Below are 20,626 nucleotides of genomic sequence, written 5' to 3' on the forward strand. Positions count from 1 at the left end.
GGCCTAGACTGCCACCTGTCTCCACTCTGAATAGCTCTAAAAACTCAAATCTGCCAGTGGGAAACTTTGCTACTCTCTGAAGTGATTCAAACACACGAATTTTCCATACTCACTCAAATTCCAGGAAGAGGGTAAAAAATCAGAATGGGGTTCATCTAGACAATATTCTTAAATTACAACCAGGCAACTCATCCAAACACAGCAGCACCTCACACGAGGGGAAGAGCAGAGAAATGGCTGGCCCTGCACCTACAGGGGAGAAACTGTACAATCTGCCGATGCTGTAGGGCTGGTGAGTGGTCACTAGGGAACACTCAATAGCAGGAAATCATAAGGCATGAGTCACATCCTAAAACATGGAGCTCAGAGTATAAATTTAAATAACCAGATGGACAGACATTTATTATAAAAGTCAGTTTATTTTCCCTTCCTGTGTTTCATATTTTCCCTTTTTGTCAGTAATGAGCAATTAACTGATTGGAAATCTGCTTGATTAAATAACATTAAGTTCACAAACATACCACATTTCGGAGTATAAAGCAGGAGGCTGAAAAATATTCCCTAACCCAAAGCAAATTAGGCAGGCCTCAAAATTGCACATTTCCCCCCTAGTTTGCTTACATAATTTAGAATATTTATCCAGAATGGCCTTGACATATTGATAATCAGTCTAGAATTCACAGCCCTGAAGACCAACACTCCACAAACCTCTAAAGAATAGATATGTAACCCCGCCCCCCCCCCCCCGCCCCAGTGGTCCCTTAGTGTGATTCCATGTCGCACGCTACCGATAACTAGGACAAGGTCCCTCCTTCCTTCCTTTCTCTCTAATTCTAGGCTCCTGCTGAGGCTACTCCAGGCACCGGCTGGGACAGGGGTCAGTCCTCTGAAAACAGGGCTGAGCAGATTCACTTCCTTGTGGATCCGACAGCAAACCTGGGCTTGAGTACGTGTGGGTGACACGTTGGAATGTTCACAACTGATACACCTTATGGTCCTTGAAAGGGTGACTCCATACTGCCAGGAGCCAGAGTTAGTTTTGAATGAACAAGTTGACAGCAATTTGGAGCTAGTCTGCTTCTGCATGTAGCATGATTTTTCCCACCGTGATTAACAAAGGCATTCTTGGTCCAAGGCAGGCATTCTTGGTCCAAGGCAGGCTTATTCTGGATCCAGCTGGAGCACCTTCTCAGGATTTGATGCTACGAAGATAAGCTACCCTCTGCAAACTCATTTCCAAAGCAAAATGCAACGAGCCTTTCTATTCACGGAGCCCGACTTTGATATAAACCATGCACGGCTGCTTGTGGTCACTCAGCTTCCCAGGCTGGAGAACAAAGGTCCAAGTCCAATGTAGCCTTTAAGGTTAAAGGGATAAACCTCAACAGGCCCAACAAAGACACTGGCAGATTCACAGGCCATTTGTACATTCATGAAACAATAAAACTCATCAGCGATCATTCCTGTAGTGTAGCAAAATAACCCACCTCGCTCTGGTCAGCATCGCAAGAGGCTGACACTGTTGAAAGAGGCTTGGCCATCTGAGGTTATTTTGGAGCTCTTAAGACAACTCCAAAATGGGACAAATTAAAAGAAATTATAGTCCTAATGTGTCTCCTATTATTCTTGTTCTTCTGGGGCACCAGTCATCCACTCAGTATGCGAGCTTGTCGTCTTTGCATAAGAGAACGCATTTCCCTCACTATTAATGGCAAAATAAATACAATTGTACAACTTGTCTGTGAAGAGAAGAAAAGCATTAAATGTGCGGTAACAATTTAATTAATTCTGTTGGAGCATCATGTTTTGAACATAATGACTTTGAACAATTACATTCATTCTGACTTCATACAAAGATAAATCTAATCTTCAATGAATTAAAAAATAACTTTGAAAATTAGTTAATATTAAAAAATACTTAATGTTACATTATAGTCTCCAAATAAAAGAACTGAGGTACACAAATTAAATAATTTGTGACGGGTGGAACAGAAAATCCGATACTGGGGCTCAGATTTTAAAAAGTGTTTCTCGCCTGGCCTGGCCGAGTGCCAACCTATGAACCAGGAGGTCACAATTCAATTCCCGGTCAGGGCATATGCCTGAGTTGCAGGTTCGATCCCCAGCGTGGGGTGTGCAAGAGGCAAACGATCAATGATTCTCTCTCATCACTGATGTTTCTATCTCTCTCTCCCTCTCCCTTCCACTCTGAAATCAATAAAAATATTTTTAAAATGTGTTTCTTATTATAGATCCAGTTTTTTTTTCTATTAGAAGTTCTAGTGTGATCATAGCAGCAAGTTCATCAGGAAACATTGCCCTCTACTTAGCACGGGTGTCGGAAGTGGACAGAGTCCCATGCCCCCATCTCCAGAAGCTAGAAGGCAGCTGGGCGGAAGGAAGCATCCTCTGTGACAGCAGAGAATGTAAGCCTGCAGGCAGCACCAGGGAACTCCAGTGCTGAACTCCCAAAAAAACTCCCTAGACAAGATGCAGTGTCTGGACTTGGGACGACTGAGACTGCCTTCAATTAGGAAGCCCTAGATTTAGGGACAAACTGAATGCATCCCCTGGTGGACGAAGCTGTCATAGACGCTCTCAAACAGACCTGTCTGGAGCACTGTCTCACCAATAATGGACAGACTCCATCACATGCCTACTGAGCAGAAAGCAGTATTTCAAAAGCACAAGGCCTTACTCTGTATTGGCTATTTCCCAGACAGGATAAAGTTCCAGCCTAAGGCACAACAGGTATTTTCTCAAGAGACTCGGGTTCTTTTTAGAACCTACACGACACAGTGTTAATCACAGCTTCTTTTTTAACCCTATGTGGCTTGGTGCCCGCCCACTATAATTTCCTTCAGAATTCCCCAATTATATTCAGCAGACGCAGAGTACCCTGGAAGAGACCGATTAATGACTGGTGATACTTTTAGTAAGTCTCTTGTCATTTTTTCTGGTTTTATAAATGACAATACTCATTAGACTCGGGTCAAGGACAAACTAAGGGCCCTTTCCTTCCTTGAAAAAAGAATGTCTTTTAGACTGACAAAATCTTATTTTTTACAAAGGGTTTTTAAAAGAATCAGTAATTTTTCTGGTTTAAGAAATGATTTAAGTAAATGCTTTGAAGTAAATCAGTAAGAAAACTTACTAGTTCAAAAAAAGGGGGGCACACACTTACCATGAGAATGAAAAAGTAGAACACCCACATCCATCCAAGGTTGTCCTGGATCAAAGACACTAAATACTAAAACGGAGAAAAAGAAATTATTACGTAATCCTTCATGAATTAATAAAATCAAGTAGCTGTAAGCAGATTAAACATGGCTCTTCCAGAAAATAAGAAGGGAGTTAGGATTTGCATAGTGTTTTGCAGTTTACAAAGCCCTTTCACATACATGTTCCTATGTGAGCTATATTAACGGCCTTCACTTTGTAAGCTGGCAGAGTCCAAAACTACACAACAGAAGACATGAGTTCAGAAGGTTTCTCTCTATTCACTTTGCTATTGAGAGAGGAAGATGAACATCCTCACGTCACTTCCGTTCTTTCTTCCAATGAAAGGCATTATAATTGGTGCTTTCAAAAATACTTTGTCTTTTAAGGGTATCACTCACTTTACAATTATGCTGTTTGCTCATAAGATTACTGTATCTTTAACATTTTACAGCATATTCTTTTAATTTACTTTCAATTAATAAAATGGATCTGATAGCATTTAACCCCTTTACTTTTTTATTATGGTAAAATATGTAACATAAAATTTGCCATCTTAACCATTTTTTGGTGTACGACTCAGTGACATCAAATACATTCACAATGTTGCATAACCATCACCACCATCTGTTTCCAAAATTTTTCAGCACCCAAACAGAACCTCTGTACCCATTAAGCAATAACTCCCCATCACCCCTTTTCCCCAGTCCCTGGTAACCTCTAATGTGCTTTCTGCCTCTGAATTTCCTATTCTGGATATTTCTGGTTAAGTGGAATCACACAGTATTTACCCTTTGTGTCTGGTTTATTTCACTTAGAATACTGTTTTGAAGGTTCAACCATGTTGTACTATGTATCAGAACTTCATTCATTTTAATGGCTGAGTAATATTCCATTATGTAGATACTAGAGGCCCGATGCATGAAATTTGTGCAAGGGGCTTGGCCCTCGCAGCCGCGGTGGCTTGCCTCAGCCCTCGCAGCCGAGGCTTCGTCCAGAAGGTCATCCAGTTGTTCAGCTGTTTGGTCTAATTAGCATATTATGCTTTTATTATTATAGATACCACATTTTATTTCTCCAGTCACCTTGAGTTGTTTGGTCAACACTTGAGTTGTTTCCACCTTTTGACTATTATAAATAGTGCTGCAATGAACGTTGGCATACGAATATCTGAAACCCTGTTTTCAATGCATTGAAATTCCACTCCTAGGGATATATACCTCAGAGTGGAATTGCTGGGCCATACGGTAATTCTAATGTTTAACTTACTTTAGAACCACCAGTTTTCTATAACAGCTTTAACATTTTACATTTTCACCAGCAATGTATGAAAACTCCAATTTCTCCATGGCTTCATAAATACTTGTTATTTTGTGTGTGTGTTTTTAAATTATACCTATACTAATAGGTATGAAGTGGTATTACATTCTGGTTTTTATTTGCATTTCCCTAATGACTTAGAATGTTGTAGGAAGCAGGGAAAGTGAGTCAGAGCAGCTGCAGATCCCTGGCCACTTCTGGTGGGGACCCATGTAATGAGCACGTGTACATGTGTGTTTGGTAGGGTTTACACGTCAGGTGAGGAATAATGAGAAGCATGTGTCTCATGGCCTCCTTGGAGTGCCAAGTTCAGGCTAGAAAGCAGGGGTAGCAGGCTGGAACTGAAGGATCTATCTGATGAGGTGTGAGCTTATTTCCAGAAAGGAAGAATCTGGAAGTAAAAGTGGAAAAAAGGAACTAAAAAATGTAGGGGCACCTTCCAGATGGACCTTAGAAAGGCCTCAACCCCAGAAAGGGCTTCCAGTACAGCTGGCCCTTAGAGAGGACTCAACCCCAGGCTCCCAGTACAACTGGCCCTTAGAGAGAACCAAACCTCCAGGTTCTCAAGCCCAGGCTCTCAGCATATCACACTACAGCACAAGAGTGCCACCTACTGTGGCCCAGCGGGCAGTTATAAATTCTTCCACTGGATGAAGGACTACTTAACACTCAATTTCAACCCCTCTCCTGCTCACTTACCTGGCCCACTGCAGCTCCAATGCTCCCAGTTCCGTCAACAATGCCTGTGACCGTCGCCAAAGCCTCACTGCTGCCTTGGATGAGCTCTTGGCGACCCAAGTCAGCAGAGATAGCAGAGCTAATCATATTAGAAGGTCCGCCAATAAAAAATCCTAGTCATACACAGAGAGGTTCTTATTAAAACACTATTCATAACCCCACTAGGAATCCAGTGAATAAGGCAAACACTTATCCCACAATTTTAGCCACTATGTCGGAGAGAAACAGAAAAAAAAGGGGAAAGTAACCAGTAAAAATGAAAACTCTCCCAGGTAGTACCATCTTCAAATTAATTACCATCCACTTTTCTGAAATCCCTTCTTGAATTACATGACACACTAGTATATTTTATAGAAACCAAACATATAGAAAATATAGTGAACACACAGTCTTTCTAATCCTGTGAAGTGTGCATTCATTAATAACTAGTTGCACTAGCTTGTCAAGTTATGTCATAGAGGTGGATCACAGAGCATCTGACTACCAAAGTCAACCAAACATAATGAAAAAAGGAGAGAGAAGAGAAAAAGCTATTTAAACGGTGCAGGTGGTTGTATCTACACTGCTCTCAGGGAAGCCATCCAAGGACCGTGCAGGAGTTGGCCCGCGTGAATCCCTTAACACGCTGCAATCAGTTCCATGAGCCTCGGGTGGCATGAGCAGCTCTCACTATGCTGAGTACAATCTAAAGTTTAAAAATAAGGAATTTTTCTATAACATGGCCCCTATACACACTCAACTGTTTCATCTGGGGCTGAAGTGAAGAAATACTGACCAATTCCAACACAGGAGGAAAAACTAGCTCTACGGGGCTTTTTGAAAGCTGGTGAATTAGTTTCCAAGGTGGCAGCTTCCTAGGCCACTTCCAGAAGTGATGTGAGAAGCTGGGGCAGCGATCAAAACGGTTAGGACACCTCTGTCCAAAGGTGATTCTGTAACTAAGGACTGAGGAGGTCACGTAACAGCAGAGAAACAGAATCTGCTGTGTCTGTCTTTCCTTTCACCAACTGAATTCTCTGTAATTAAGGTTTTAGTGTAACTCAAACTGAGGGAAACCGTTTCCTTTTTCCCTTTTTACTTATAGAGGAAATACAACAGTGAAATGGAGCCAGATGCCATACCTGTAACAGCCATCAGAAGTGCATTGATGGACTTGTTGTTTGGAGAACCTGTGAGGAAAGACATGCTGACTTTAAAAGCGCATCACGTGTACCTCCACGGGGCAGTCCACAAAGACCTGGGTCTCTGTGACCTCGCAGATCACACCCAGACACAACAAAGGGATACAACTCTTTCACGGCCTCTTCCAACTTTTATTTGTAATGTCTGTCTCTTGCTGGTGCTCAAGCTAATGAGACTTCTAAAAGCTACGGAAAGACCCTACTCCAATCACAGCAGCATCTTAAGGGACATACACCAAACTCACTAATGACCATCTTTCCTCTTTTGAAACCTTTTCCCTTTTATTGTTTTATTGGCTCTAATGCTGTTCCTCTGGAGCCGACCCTCAAACAAAGCATATACCCTCCCAAGCAACCTTTTAAACAAACCAACAAAGCAGAAGAGATGCCAGTTTCCTTCCCGACACAAATAAAACTGTGATGATACTTCCACCAGGTAGTCACAGGACAATACAAAGGTCTCCCAGCATGCCTTTGTAGCTGGGCTCCAGGATAACCCCCGGGCTGACCAATGACTCAAGGCAAATGCCTTAGTCCTAAGAGATCAGGACATTTAATTGCAAGGGAATACTCACGACTGTATCCAACCAGGGACCCAATTGCCAGAAACAGACTCAGAGCTAAAACGGGTGCTCTCTTCTGTAACACATCAGAGATGAAGCCTTGCAGAGTTCCACCTTTAGGCACAAAGAGTGCATCATAATCAAAATCATTTATAATTTAGCTCGGTTACCTGAAACGTGCTCTTCAGGTACCCTCCACCCGCTGTCCAGATCCTAACACTGGTCTATCCAGAAAGATGGCAGACTCTCCTAAGTTTCCTCCATAATTTCCTTTCAGGAAGATGACTCACGATGGGTGATGGGGACAGGGCACCACGAATCAGACACCAAAATAAGGAAAAAGGGAAAATCACTAAGGCCACCCACTGCCCCTTGTTTCTCTTCTCTAACCAGCTGTGAAGGTTTTTCGGATTTTTTTTTTGCTTTTTATTTAAAAGATGATTAAGGACCATGCCTCATAGGCTATTAGTAGCAGCCAATAAATATTCACTATAATTAAATGCAGAAATTATGGCTTAATAATAACTACCAGGTCCTGATGTTTAAAAATAGGTGACATGTTGCCCTGGCCAGGTGGCTCAGTTGGTTGGAGCATCATCCCATATGTCAAAAGGTTTGCAGGTTCGATTCCTGATTAGGGCACATACCTATATTGCACATACAGAAGGTAACTAATCAATGTGCTACATCAATGTTTCTCTTTCTCTCCCCTCCTGCCCCCATCTCTCTCTCTCTTTTTCCACCCTTCCACTTTCCCTCCCTCTCTCCCTTCCTCTCTCTCTCTGGGATCAGTAAGTGTATCCTCTGGTGAGGATTAAAATAAATAAATAAAAATAAAAAGAGGCCCTAACCGGTTTGGCTCAGTGGATAGAGTGTCAGCCTGCGGACTGAAAGGTCCCAGGTTCGATTCCGGTTAAGGGCATGTACCTTGGTTGCAGGCACATCCCTAGTTTGGGGGTTGCAGGAGGCAGCTGATCGATGTTTCTCTCTCATTGATGTTTCTAACTCTCTATACCTCTCCCTTCCTCTCTGTAAAAAATCAATAAAATATGTATTTTTTTAAAAAATCAATAAAATATATTAAAAAAATAAAAAGGTGATATGAACTCTTCAAGCAACACAGTTGCATTTAAATACAGTCCCATGTTAAGTTCTAGGCACTACGGGACATCTGGTACATCTTCATCAGATAGTAAGACACAGAAGTATGGTCAGGTCTAAAGGTGGCAACCTCACCTTTGACTCTGGATCTAAGAAGAGGGCAAACAAGTTCAAATACAATGGTAGTATATCACCTAAGGCTACACCAGGTGCTTTCATGGGCTCAGGGTAGTTCAGTCTTACCACAATTCTAAATGTAAACATTACAGAAAGGATGTTAAGGCTTTGTCATAGCCATTTAAGTCACACCCACTAAAATGCATTCTGAATGCCTATCTTAAAGTTTCTTACTTCCCTGTTTATACTTCCAGCTATAATTAAAAGTCATTACTAAAATCCGTGTACAAAGCAGCTACAAAATATTCACAAATATCAATCCCTGCTATTATTCCCACCTCCATGATCTTACAATTTATACACTAACTAATGTGCATAGCTAAGAGCTAAGATTTACCAAAAGTGTATGCAAGGGTTACATTAAAAGAGGTCACAGAGGGAAACATCCTAAGACGACAAGAGAACAGATCCATCAACAAAGGTCTGAGCGTAAGGGCCCCATAAGTCACAGGCTGCCATAGGCTGGATATTTTATACAAACTTTTTTTTAAGAGTTTGGCTGTTTACTGGTAGGACAGTTTAGGGAAAATGGCTGTAGAATAAGTAATAAAACTTGAAATGATGTCAGACTTCATAACTACTATAGAAAAAGATGCATCACAGGCATTACCTATAATCCCTCCGACATCGTACCAAATGGACAGCTTGTCAGCTTCAGCCTCCTTCCACCCAAAGTTGTTGCTCAGGTAAAAGGGCAACCAGAAGAAGAAGGAGTAGTTCACTAACTTCAAGCAGGCATAGGCGAGTGAGTACTGCAAGAAACACATTCAACTATCAGTAAGGAACAAACTGCACAGCAGGGCCACAGTTTCTAATGTCACTAAACAGCAAAACAAAATGGAGAAGTTTGGGACGGATAGCCTTACTGTAAAATTAACCTTTTCTACAAATTCCTATTGGCCTGACTTTACCTAGTCTCCCTCTTCTCTTTATCCCCATTAACTTCTAGAAAGGCATTTACAACAGGCCTTGGGAATAGAAAACACAGATGACCATCTCCTAATCCTCCCTTTTTTTCTCCTTTCAGTTCTCTGGTACAAGCAAACCAGTGTTTTGAACCTGTAAGGCAGGGCACATACTCATATTTCTTTATTTAGACAAAGATTAAAGGTATTCATGCCACCAACTAGCATTAACCATAGCAAATAAACCCAGTAAACCTCACAGCTTCTATTGCAAGCAGCCAAACTATTTTGGTTCTTCTATTTCCTGCAAAGTTAATATTATGAACCATGGAGAATAACATGACTAAACTATAGTTCCAAGGTCTAAGAAAAGCATCAATATTACAACTACTTTCACATTATAGTTTCCAAAAGCTTTACATTCCCACATCTAGTGGAAAAGCAAAGAATATCTTTAAAAAAAAAAAAAAAAAGAGTATCTTTAGTGAGTCAAAAAGAAAGGAACATGATTGTCTTGGGCCTTGTGGTTCTACTTTGAGGAATAAAAGGTGCCGCTGCCTTACGATGGCAGTGGCACTAAGACTCCTATATTCAACACATTATTACCAGGAAATCCTGACATTTAGCATCAAAGGAAAAAGGGGGAGGAACAGAGAGACTGACTTCAAAGGGTGTCTGGCTAGTATATTCTTTTCCCTGGAGCTGCCAGTTATTCCCTAGGTATCACTTGTTTAAAACAGCTTCCCTGGCCGGGCCACAGCCACCCCCTAGAGAGCCAAGTCCCAGTCATGAGTGCATTCTGTCCAGACAGCCTGTTACAGAGACAAAGGAATTAAGTTAACTAGATTTCCTTTACATCCCTATCCATGTCAGGAAAAAACAGCTTGGGAAATACAAAGGAATAGTGAAAGCTTCCATATTTAATCACAACAAATTTTTAAGGTCTGTCTCAGAAATGAATCTATTACTAACTAGTAATCTACTTAATAACTAATTAAAAATACTGATCTTTAGCATAAGAACAGGACTAAAGGAACTTGCATGAACCTTATACATCATCTTTTTAAAAATCGTGGGAACTTACATTTTAATGTATACTTGACAATCCGTTTGCAAATGTCAGTTCTCTTACTGAGCTTGGGGCATAGGCAGAAGGGAACTGATGAGCATGAAATATGACAACCTGCAGACTCAGTCTAGCTCAGGGGCTACCACTGAGCAATTAAATAAGAGCCAGTGAGTGTTCACAATGCCATCACCCATTCTAGACCCAGGGAGGACTGGTGTGCTCCACAGGAAGGGGAACTGAGACACAAGGTTGGGCTGAGTGACTTACCCCAGGCCTCACAGACAGTTAGTGGGTAAGCTGGAAACATAACCTAGGCCTCTTAACTTCCACTCCCGTGCTAGAGCGCCCGAAACATCAAGACAGAAAAACTGCAGCAGAAGGGATTTAGTTTAAACGTTAGAAAATTCTCCTGGCTATAAAGGTTGTGGAAACACTGGAATGCATTACCAAGAAATACTGTGGAGTATTCTGCTCTGGGCCTTTTCATAAAAGGGCAAACAAGTGTTTCTTCCTAGAATAAGAATATCAGCAAATAGGGCAGATTTAACGACCCATTCAAAACCCCTCTTGGTTGACATATAATTTTCTAATACTGCAACAGGACATAAAGTATATATTTAAAAATACCAACTTTGCCTTCTTACTCAAATGCTAGGTCAGGGTCAGCAAGCTAGGGCTCAGGGCCAAATCTGGCATGCCCATTCATTCATTTCTTTTGCTCTGGAGTTAAGTACTTGTAGCAGAGACTGCAGTCCCCACAAAGCTAAACACATTACTCTCTGGCTCTTCATAGAAAAGGTTTGCCGACCTCTGCTTAGATGTCAGAAAAAATTTCCAGTGTTGCTAATATAAAAATAAGTTGAGGGGCACTATCCACTATTCCTCTGAATGTATTTCTAAAATAAAGTATACAAGAGAATCTAAATACTTAACGATGCTTTGTCCCAGGTAGAGGTCATCTCCAGCTATAATAGCTCACTGGTTGTGGCAAGGAGATTTGAACGATCCTTACCGGTATAACTCCAGGAAGGCAACAAGCCTGATAAAAGCTTATTGCCTTGACTTGGGTGATAGTGCTGCCTTCTTGGACTGAATAATTAGGCTCATATTCATCTTCATTTTCAGCACCATTAATTAATGGCTTGTGCGAGTCTTCTTCGATGTTTTCTTCTGCCTCAATACCTGGGAGACCTAAAACCACAGTAACAGCATCATTTACAGAGTGCCTTCTAGGTGCCTGGTGTTGTGCTAAGTGCTTTGCATGTATCATTACTTATGGGGTCAATATTATTTTATTTGCACTTCATAGAAGAAGCAACCAGGTTCACAGGCCAAGTTCAACTAAGGTCAATTAAGGTCAACATCACAACAAACCTGGGATTCTAATTTCACTTTATCTGGCTTCAAAGCAATGTGTTCTCAACTAAATCACTCTAGCTCTCTCATGTACAAAAAGGAGTCAATTACATACTATTAAGCTGATGTGCCTCTAATAATATTCAAAGGATAGAATCATACATGTATTTGCTTCTGTGGTTTCGCTTGTACAAATTCTGTATTTAACAAGAGATAAATATCACACTAAATTATTTTTATGAAAGAAATCTGTCTCAAGAAGTGAAATTAGAAATACATCTTAATTATAAAACTCATTTGCAAATGAGTTTTCCCTATATCTGTAACAGGTGAGCCTCACTCCCCTCAAACACGTGCAGCTACGGTGGGCTTAGCTGGACCCAAGACACAACAGCAATACTGCTCCTTTAACCCACTGCAAGGAGCTCACAGTTCTCCTAGGAGAAAAGAGACTAACTGTCCTGGCCTCAGACTTCTCTTCGCCCATAACAGTAACAGAAGCGACAGCTTGTCCTCACCAATTTCTTCAGGTGACACCAGGAGTCCAAAGAAGATGACGACCCCACCAGCAAACTGCACGGCCGCCGTCACCAGGAAGGCGTACTAGAGGGAAGAGGGCAGAGGGCAGATGCTCCTTACACGTCTGGGACACTCATCAGAGACACGTGTGCAAGGTGGGAGGCGGGGGGGTGAGGAACGGGGCGGGAAGGATGGGGCACTGGGAAGAAAATGAGTGCTGAGTGCTTAGCCTGTGCCAGGCACTGAGCTATGTTTCACTTGTGTTTTCTCTTAGATTTTCCCAATGACACTCTGAGGCTCAGAGAGGATAATTAAGGTCCCCTGAACACTGAGTGGTACGACTGTGAAATCCGGACTAACTCCAAAAATCTTATTCTTTGCATTGCACAGCCTCCCAAAAGAGACATATCTGCCATTGATGATATTCTACCCAGTTAGGGGGATCAAACAATAAACACAACAATAATATAAGGCAGCATGTAGCTGAATAAATGAGGAAGCCAAATCCTAATAAAAAACCATGTACAAGAATTTAGAAGAAGGAAACCGCTTAAGAGGTTGAAGTAGCTGCACAATGCGTTAAGGAAAAGCTGAAGATCAAAGCAATTGACCATCTTTCTGGGTACAACCGAAGCAAAGGCAGAGGGTGGGAGTGAGATGGAAAGCCATCCTCACAGTCAAGGCAGAGGGCTTCTTCTGAGACGTAACAGGAATATAAAACTGATTTGGGCCCAGCCGGCATGGCTCAGTGGTTGAGCATTGACCTATGAACCAGGAGGTCACAGTTCGATTCCCAGTCAAGGCACATGCCCAGGCTATGGGCTCCATCTCCAGTGTGATCCTCACTCATCATTGATGTTTCTATCTCTCTCTCCCACTTCCTTTCTCTCTGAAACCAATAAAAAATATTTTTTTTAAAAAAAGAGCAACTTATCTACTTTTAATTATTTAGGTTTCTGAATAGGCAACACATTTACATGATTTAAGCAACAAAAAGATGTAAAAACTCTCCCCACACCCCTTCTCCCGTCCATTCAATCCTCATTTTCCCAGCATATAACCATTATTACTGTATTTTTACTTTCCAGAGATTGCTTTAGAAACATACAAGCCAATACAAATATGTACTCTTGACTTCTTCCTCCATTTTACACAAATGGCGTCATTCAATACTCACTGTTTAGCATCCCTGCTTTTTTCACTTAATATACACATTGAGATAGTTCCCTATCAGTACAGAGAGAGCTTTGCAATCCTATTTCACAGCTGCACAGCATCCCACTGAACAGGTGTATCCCAAGGTAACTATTTCCCTTTTAGCTGACATTCGTTACCAACGTTCTGCTGTGGCACACACTGAAATAAGTGACCCTGTCGTATATCTCTGTGCCTGCCGAAGCATTTTCACCTGCGGGGTTCATTCCTGGAGGCGGAGAGCCCCTCCGCAGGCAGAACAGCTGCAGTTTTGAGAGACTGTCCCATACTGACCCCGAGAGGAGTTATTCACTTTGCCAACTGCAATGCCCGTTTTTCCACATCCTCATAAACACAACGTATTATCACACTTTTGGGTTTTTACCAATGTAATAAACATTCAGTGCAGTTTCTTTAATTGCATTTCTCCGCGGACTACTACCTAGCTCCATAAAGGGCAAAGAGTTTTAGCCCCATGTGCATTCTCTACTGCCTAGAGGCCCTTAGAGGAGCTTAATGAATATTAATGGAATAAAGTTATAAGGGAAGTGGAATTTCTTTTCATGTGTTTGTAAGGTGTTCCTAGTCCCTTTTTACCAACTAGACGTTCAAGTCCTTTACCTTTTTTCCTGTGTTGTTGGTCTTTTTCTTATCAATCTGTGGGTGCTTGTTTATATTAGGAAGATCAGTTCTTTATCTTTAACGAGTTGCAAATAACTTTTCCTGATTATATGTCTTTAGACTTGGGTATTCTTCAGGAATAATGTTGCTATATGTTTCCATTTGTCAAGTTTTCTTTTTTTTCTTTTTATAATTTTTTAAAATATATTTTTGTCAGTTTCAGAGAGGAAGGGAGAGGGAGAAAGGGATAGAAACATCACTGATGAGAGAGAATCATTGATCAACTGCCTCCTGCACACCCCCTACTGGGGATCGAGCCCACAGACTGGGCATGTGCCCTGACCCGGAATCAAATCGTGACCTCCTGGTACATGTGGGTGAACATTCAACCACTCTGGCTGCACAAGTTTGTTCACTTTTATCACAAGCCTTGTCTTACCCAGACACAGCTCAATGCGATTTTAAATGGCCACAGTATTATTTCCTAAAAAAAAAACAAAACATTTATTTGCTCGAGAAAATGCTAAGAAAGAAATACCTACCTCATAACCATACTGCAGAACAGAAGAGGCCAGGCACGCTCCCAAAATGTTGCCCACCGAAGCACAGGCACTCCAGAGACCAAAAACAACGCCTCGGCTAAGATGGAGACAGCAGAACACAGAAGACAACAGAATAAGAAGGGATTTGATTCAAGGTTCAAATACAAAATTGCCCAAACAAAAAGGTTCACAACACAGAGAATTAATGTTCTATTTTTAGATTTAAGTACACCCACATGACAAAACATCATGTCTCTTCCAACTCTATGACTATTATACTAAAGTTTAATTTGGGGCTCATCGAAAGAAACTATTCAGAGAATTTAAAAAGACAAGCCACAGACTAGAAGAGAAAATATTACATATCACATATCTGATAAGATTTGTATCTGACATATAAAGAACTCTCAAAATTCAATAATATGAAAACAGACAATGCAACAAAATGTTAAAGAGTATGAATCTTCAATCATCTCAAAATAAAAAATTTTTTGAGAAGGGACAAAAGATTGTAATAGATACTTCACATATAAAAAATATGATGTAAATAGCACATAAAAAGATGCTCAACAGCCCTAGCTGGTTTGGCTCAGTGGATAGAGTGTAGACCTGCGGACTGAAGCGTCCCGGGTTGGATCCCAGTCAAGGGCACATGCCCAGGTTGCAGGCTCAATTTCCAGTAGGGGGTGTGCAGGAGGCAGCCGATCGATGATTCTCTCTCATCATTGATGTTTCTATCTCTCCCTCTCCGTTCCTCTCCTGGTGGATATATATGAAGATGCTCAACATCACTAATCAACTCAATGCAAAAAATCGACCGAGAGACAGCTGGTATCTCAAAAAACTCGTTAGTCGGGACACTCGTAAGTGAAGGCCCCACTGTACAGTAACTAGAACACTTTACACTCTGCTGGTAGAAATGTAAAATGGTACAACCACATGGAAGAGACTACCAATTTCTTTTTTTTTTTTAATATATTTTATTGACTTTTTACAGAGAGGAAGGGAGAGAGATAGAGAGTTAGAAACATCGATGAGAGAGAAACATCGATCAGCTGCCTCCTGCACATCTCCTACTGTGGATGTGCCCGCAACCAAGGTACATGCCCTTGACCGGAATCGAACCTGGGACCTTTCAGTCCGCAGGCCGACGCTCTATCCACTGAGCCAAACCGGTTTCGGCGAGACTACCAATTTCTTAAAAAAGGTATAAAAATACCTATCATATGATCCGGCCAATCTATTCAAGGTATTTATCCAAGGGAAATGAAAGCATTTGTCCATACAAGAATTTGAAATGAAAGCATTTGTCCACAGTGGCTTTATTTATGACAGCCAAAAACTTAAAACACCTCAAATGTTCATCAGCACGTGGACAGATCACCAAACTGTGGTACAATGAATTATTATTCAGCTATGAAAAGGAATGGACTATCAATATATGCAACATGAATGAATCTGAATCTCAAATTATCGTGAATGAAAGAAGACAAACAAGAAAGAGTACATAGTGTGTGACTCCATTTATACACAAGTTTAGATAATCCTAATTAACCTAGAGTGACAGAAAGCAGATCAGTAGTTGCCTGGAGATGGCAGTGGGGGTGTGTGTTGGGAGGAGAAATTGCCAAGGAGCACAAAGAAACTTTGGGGGGCGGGGGGGAATTGTCCAATATTTTAACTGTGATGATGGTTTTACGGGTGTATTCTTGCCAAAACTCATCAAATAATACATTTTAAACACATGCAACTTATTGTACAACTCAATAAAGCCATTTTAAAAGATGGATGGGGAGAGGAAGAGTCTGATGGAAGGGAAACTAGCTTTCACACACGACTTGGAGAAAAATAAATTAGCTCTGAACATAGCCACTGGCAGTGAGGCTGGTGAAAGAAAAAGGGATTAAAACGTTAATTTTTGAAAAGTTCACATTTGTATTTTATCTATTTGATACATATTAATAACACACTGTGCTACATTATCTAACTCCTTAAACATTTTTATTGTCTCATCAAGACAGAAGGAATCTTAGAAATGAACAGGGAAGCCACACTGAAAAATAAAGGCTGTTCACAAGTATGAGGCTGCTACCTCCAGCTGTTAATTTCAAGTAAGTTTCAGCGAAGGCTCAGTGTTCTCAACTGGAAGAGCCTGTGACAGCTCTGCAAGGACTGAGTGCAGTGATGTACAGGAAAGGGCTCGGTGCTGCACACAAATGTGTGTGACTAACTCTGAGCCTGACAACCAGAAGGGGCCTGACTCTTCCAAGGTAACAGCTTTGTGGGCAATGGCCTCAATAGATCACTGCATTCCACTGAGCCCCAACTTTTTTCACTTGGAAACAAATGACTTGAACCAGATGATCTCTATGCTCCTCCCCCGTGCTAAAATGCCCAATCCTCTTAAATATTAAGATCTGTCAAGAGTGTTCTGGAGGAAAGAGTCAGAAGGCCAGACTGAACCTGCTGGCCGAAGACATGCGTTTACAAAAAGCTGGCTGAAAATAACTGTGACTTTAAGTTGTCATAGTCTTATTAGCACTTTGTGGTTTCTTGTTATGTTTCATAGGAAAAGTCACTGTGTCCCAAGCAGTGCATTGTCAACTTCACTCACTAATGTTACTTGTTTAAAAACAAATGTTCTTACTTTCAAACAGAAACTGTGACGACTTTCTTGAATTTTTGTTTCTTTGTAACTGATCCAAAGAAATAAGGAAATGATCAGCCTGCCCAGTCACTGCTATCAAACTGATACATGTCAAAGTAATTATCTTTAGTTGATAGGATTTCAGGTGGTTTTGTCTTTATTTCTCTTTGCTCATTTATATTATCCAGTCTGTCTACAATAAACAAGTAGCATCTGTATAATTTTCAAAAATCGTAAATGGGGAAAAATTACCTTAAAAGTCTTAATAACAATAAATAGCACATGAGCAGACAGCATCATCCACTCCAAAAGAAAACGAAAGTATGATAGGGGGAACAAGAGCCTCCAAAATCAATTCTGATAAACCAGTGATGCTAGAGTTAGAAATAGAACTACTAGCACACTGAAATACCATCAGAGCATTCTCATTAAGTGGTGCTTATTCTGATCACAGACATTTTATAGGTGAACTTTCACAATGTTACAGCCAGCAAACATCCCCCATTGTGAAACCGGGGAAGCTGGAAACCGAGAGGCTAGGTCAAGCATGCGCGGATCACTGAGCTGGTGGACAATGTCTGGTGCACAACTGGCCCCGACGTAAAAGTGTAAACAAACAGAAAAGATAGAGCCATCGATAAGATAAATGTGTATCTCACAACACAAATACTTATCTATAAAAATTATAGAAATTCAAATTAATAATATTCCTGAAATTGGAGTGTCACATATAATGGCATACAACAAAGCCAAGTCTTCGGGTGTCTGAACTTATCTCCATCCTGTAAATTAAGCGTGGCTCTTCTTCCTGGTGGCCTAGAAGATACTTTAGCGGGTGCCTATCCTCACATCCTTGGCCCACACCACACACACAAACTCAAATACAATCTAATAATTAAAGGTGTAGGGGGAAATGCCCCAGTTTGGCATTCTCCACTGCATCTTATTAGAGCCTTTGCTACGTGACTTTAGGCAAGTCCCACGGATCTCTTTGGCCTTGGTTTCCTTGTATTTGATGGAAGAAGGCTAAAGAAGATCACTAAGTCTCGAAAAAGGGAAAGGAAGGCAAAATCCACAGGGAGATCCTGATGGGACTGCACCTGAGATAGTTATGCTCTCTCAAGGGAAGATTAAAGAAAAAACGAAGACACTCAAAATCTGACTATGGCCAGAGAGTGTTGTGGACGTGATGGGCAGGGGTGGATCAACACTAAGGTCGACACTATTTCCAATACACTTTGACGTGAAACCTCTCCCTGAACGATTCTAACTTTCTAAATGAAGGGAGAACATGGGTAGTGTTGAAGGGACTGAGTTAATTGACAAGTCTGAATAATCCAGTATTAAAACCACTTAAAAAGAAAAATTAAAGAGGAAGGAGGCGGCATACCCAGCTTTCCCAAACCAGTTGCCCATGACAGCAACCACACAGGGCCACCCAGTGGACTGCAGCAGGCCATTCACAATCCACAGGCAGCAGTACAGCCACTTGTTGTAGAAATGCAGCCATTCTGTGACAGTGCCAAAGATAAACACCTTGGGGAAGAGGGAAGAAAGAGGGACATGTAACATCCATGTGGACACCTGGAGTACACTCAACTGCCAAGCACACTGTGTTTCTGCGTGAAGAGGCTAAGGAAGGAGACATTCAATGTCTCGACCTACGAGACATGTGGCCGACTCTTGGGATGCTCCTGCTCAAAGCAGCACTGAGTGCGTGAGACAACCACCAAACCACTGCCAACCAAAGAGGCAAAGAAAGCAAACGGCATAAACCTCATTAGTGATCATCCCTCCAACTGGTATCTTCAACTCTAAAAAGTTAAGTCCTCATTGTCTGACCTCCTTTTATATGTAGATCACTGTGTTTCAAAAAAGGGAAAGGAAGGCAAAACCCACAGCAGGATACCTGATGGGAGGGCACAGGAGAGTAGACCTTAAACAACATGGAGGCCAGGGCTGCTGACCCCCAAGCAGTCACAGTCCATCCATGTTTAACTTTTCACTCCCCCAAAACTTAACTTCTAATAGCCTACTGTTACCAATATATTGAACAGTCGACTAATACATATTTTGTGTGTTTATGTATTATAGGCTGTATTCTTACAATAAATAAGCTAAAGAAAAGAAAATGGTATTAAGAAAATCATAAGGAGAGCCTGCAGGAGTGGCTTGGTGGTTGAGCATCAACCTATGAACCAGGAGGTCACGGTTCAATTCCCGGTTGGGGCACATGCCCAAGTTGCAGGCTCAATTCCCAGTGTGGGGCGTGCTGGAGGCAGCCGATCAATGATTCTCTCTTATCATTGATGTTTCTCTCTCTCTTCTTCTCCCTTCCTCTCTGAATATATAAAAATACATAAAAACATATTTGGGAAAAAAAGAAAATCGCAAGGAGAGAAAATACATTTACAGTATCTATTGAAAAAAATTCCCATATAAGTGGACCCACGCAGTCCAAACCCATGTTGTTCGAGGGTCACCTGCGTTTCCGTTTCCTCTTCCTCAGGCCTGTGTTTGTGCAAGACTGTCGTGGGGACTGGGAAGCGCCAGCTGTCACTACTAGTGTCGCTACTAAGTGAATCTGAGTAACTCTTGATAGGCTCAGTCATTTAGTAGCATTCATGTCTCTGCTTTTCCTCCCAGGCATTTTGCTCAAGTGGACATGTTATTTGCGGTTGAAGTCTCTTTTGGGAATACCTGGCATGGGTACATAGAATACTGTGTAATGCCAGTTACATGGCATTCTGAAATGAGCAAAACTCTAAGGACAGGAAAATGGTCAGTGATGGTCAGAGACCAGGGGAAAGAGGAGAAATGGCAGTTACACACTATACTCGCTGGTCAAAATTCAGGACTATACACTAAAAAGGGTGAGTTTATGTACACACTTCAATTTTTTTTAAAAAAAAATGTGTTTACATATGTTTTAAAACAGGTTTTGAAATAGTATGTACATATGTGTGGTGAGCAGCTTGTGAATAAATAAAATGGTTCAATCTCTAAAATTTCTAAGGAAAATACATTTTTCCCTGTACACAAATGGCAGACAGTGAAAAACAATAATAAAATAGAGTCTAACTAAACTCCATGCCTTTATTCAATCAACAAAAATTTCTCACCAGACCCTCGTAAGCAAATCAAGATGACTCACAGGGATCTTGCCCATGTACTGCGCCAGGCACTGTTCCAAATGCCTTACACACAGCAACTCATCTAACCCTCACTGCAGCCCCAGGCAGAGGGATTCAAGCGAGGAAGCTGAAGCCCACAGAAATCACAGCTAGGAAATTGCAGGGGAGGAACTGAAAACAGGCAGTGCCCTCTCAGGAAGTCTGTGATCTAACCACTGGGATCCACCCTCCCAGGAAAGCAGGACTGACACAGACCAAGTAGGCTACGCAACAGACAACATTCATGCCTTCAAAGAAAGAAATGCAGGCAGGAAGCTCCAAAGAGGAATGGTGACATTTG

At 41.4% G+C, this 20,626-nt stretch overlaps 1 protein-coding gene across 1 annotated transcript in view; it reads right to left on the bottom strand.

The window, feature by feature from the left end:
* Positions 1–399: 399 nt before the first annotated feature.
* The window catches only part of SLC37A3 (solute carrier family 37, member 3), a 36,971-nt gene continuing 16,744 nt past the window's right edge, over positions 400–20,626 (bottom strand). The window contains exons 5-14 of the mRNA XM_005875003.2: positions 18,543–18,688; positions 14,506–14,602; positions 12,148–12,232; positions 11,286–11,464; positions 8,910–9,051; positions 7,034–7,135; positions 6,399–6,446; positions 5,239–5,390; positions 3,185–3,250; positions 400–1,739 (exon numbers count right to left, since the gene is read on the bottom strand). Coding sequence (XP_005875065.1) covers positions 1,647–1,739; positions 3,185–3,250; positions 5,239–5,390; positions 6,399–6,446; positions 7,034–7,135; positions 8,910–9,051; positions 11,286–11,464; positions 12,148–12,232; positions 14,506–14,602; positions 18,543–18,688 — 1,110 coding nt within the window. The 3' untranslated portion in view covers positions 400–1,646. The remainder of the gene's footprint in view (positions 1,740–3,184; positions 3,251–5,238; positions 5,391–6,398; positions 6,447–7,033; positions 7,136–8,909; positions 9,052–11,285; positions 11,465–12,147; positions 12,233–14,505; positions 14,603–18,542; positions 18,689–20,626) is intronic.

The sequence above is a fragment of the Myotis brandtii genome, unplaced genomic scaffold (assembly GCF_000412655.1).
Source record: "Myotis brandtii unplaced genomic scaffold, ASM41265v1 scaffold455, whole genome shotgun sequence".
Taxonomy (NCBI): domain Eukaryota; kingdom Metazoa; phylum Chordata; class Mammalia; order Chiroptera; family Vespertilionidae; genus Myotis; species Myotis brandtii.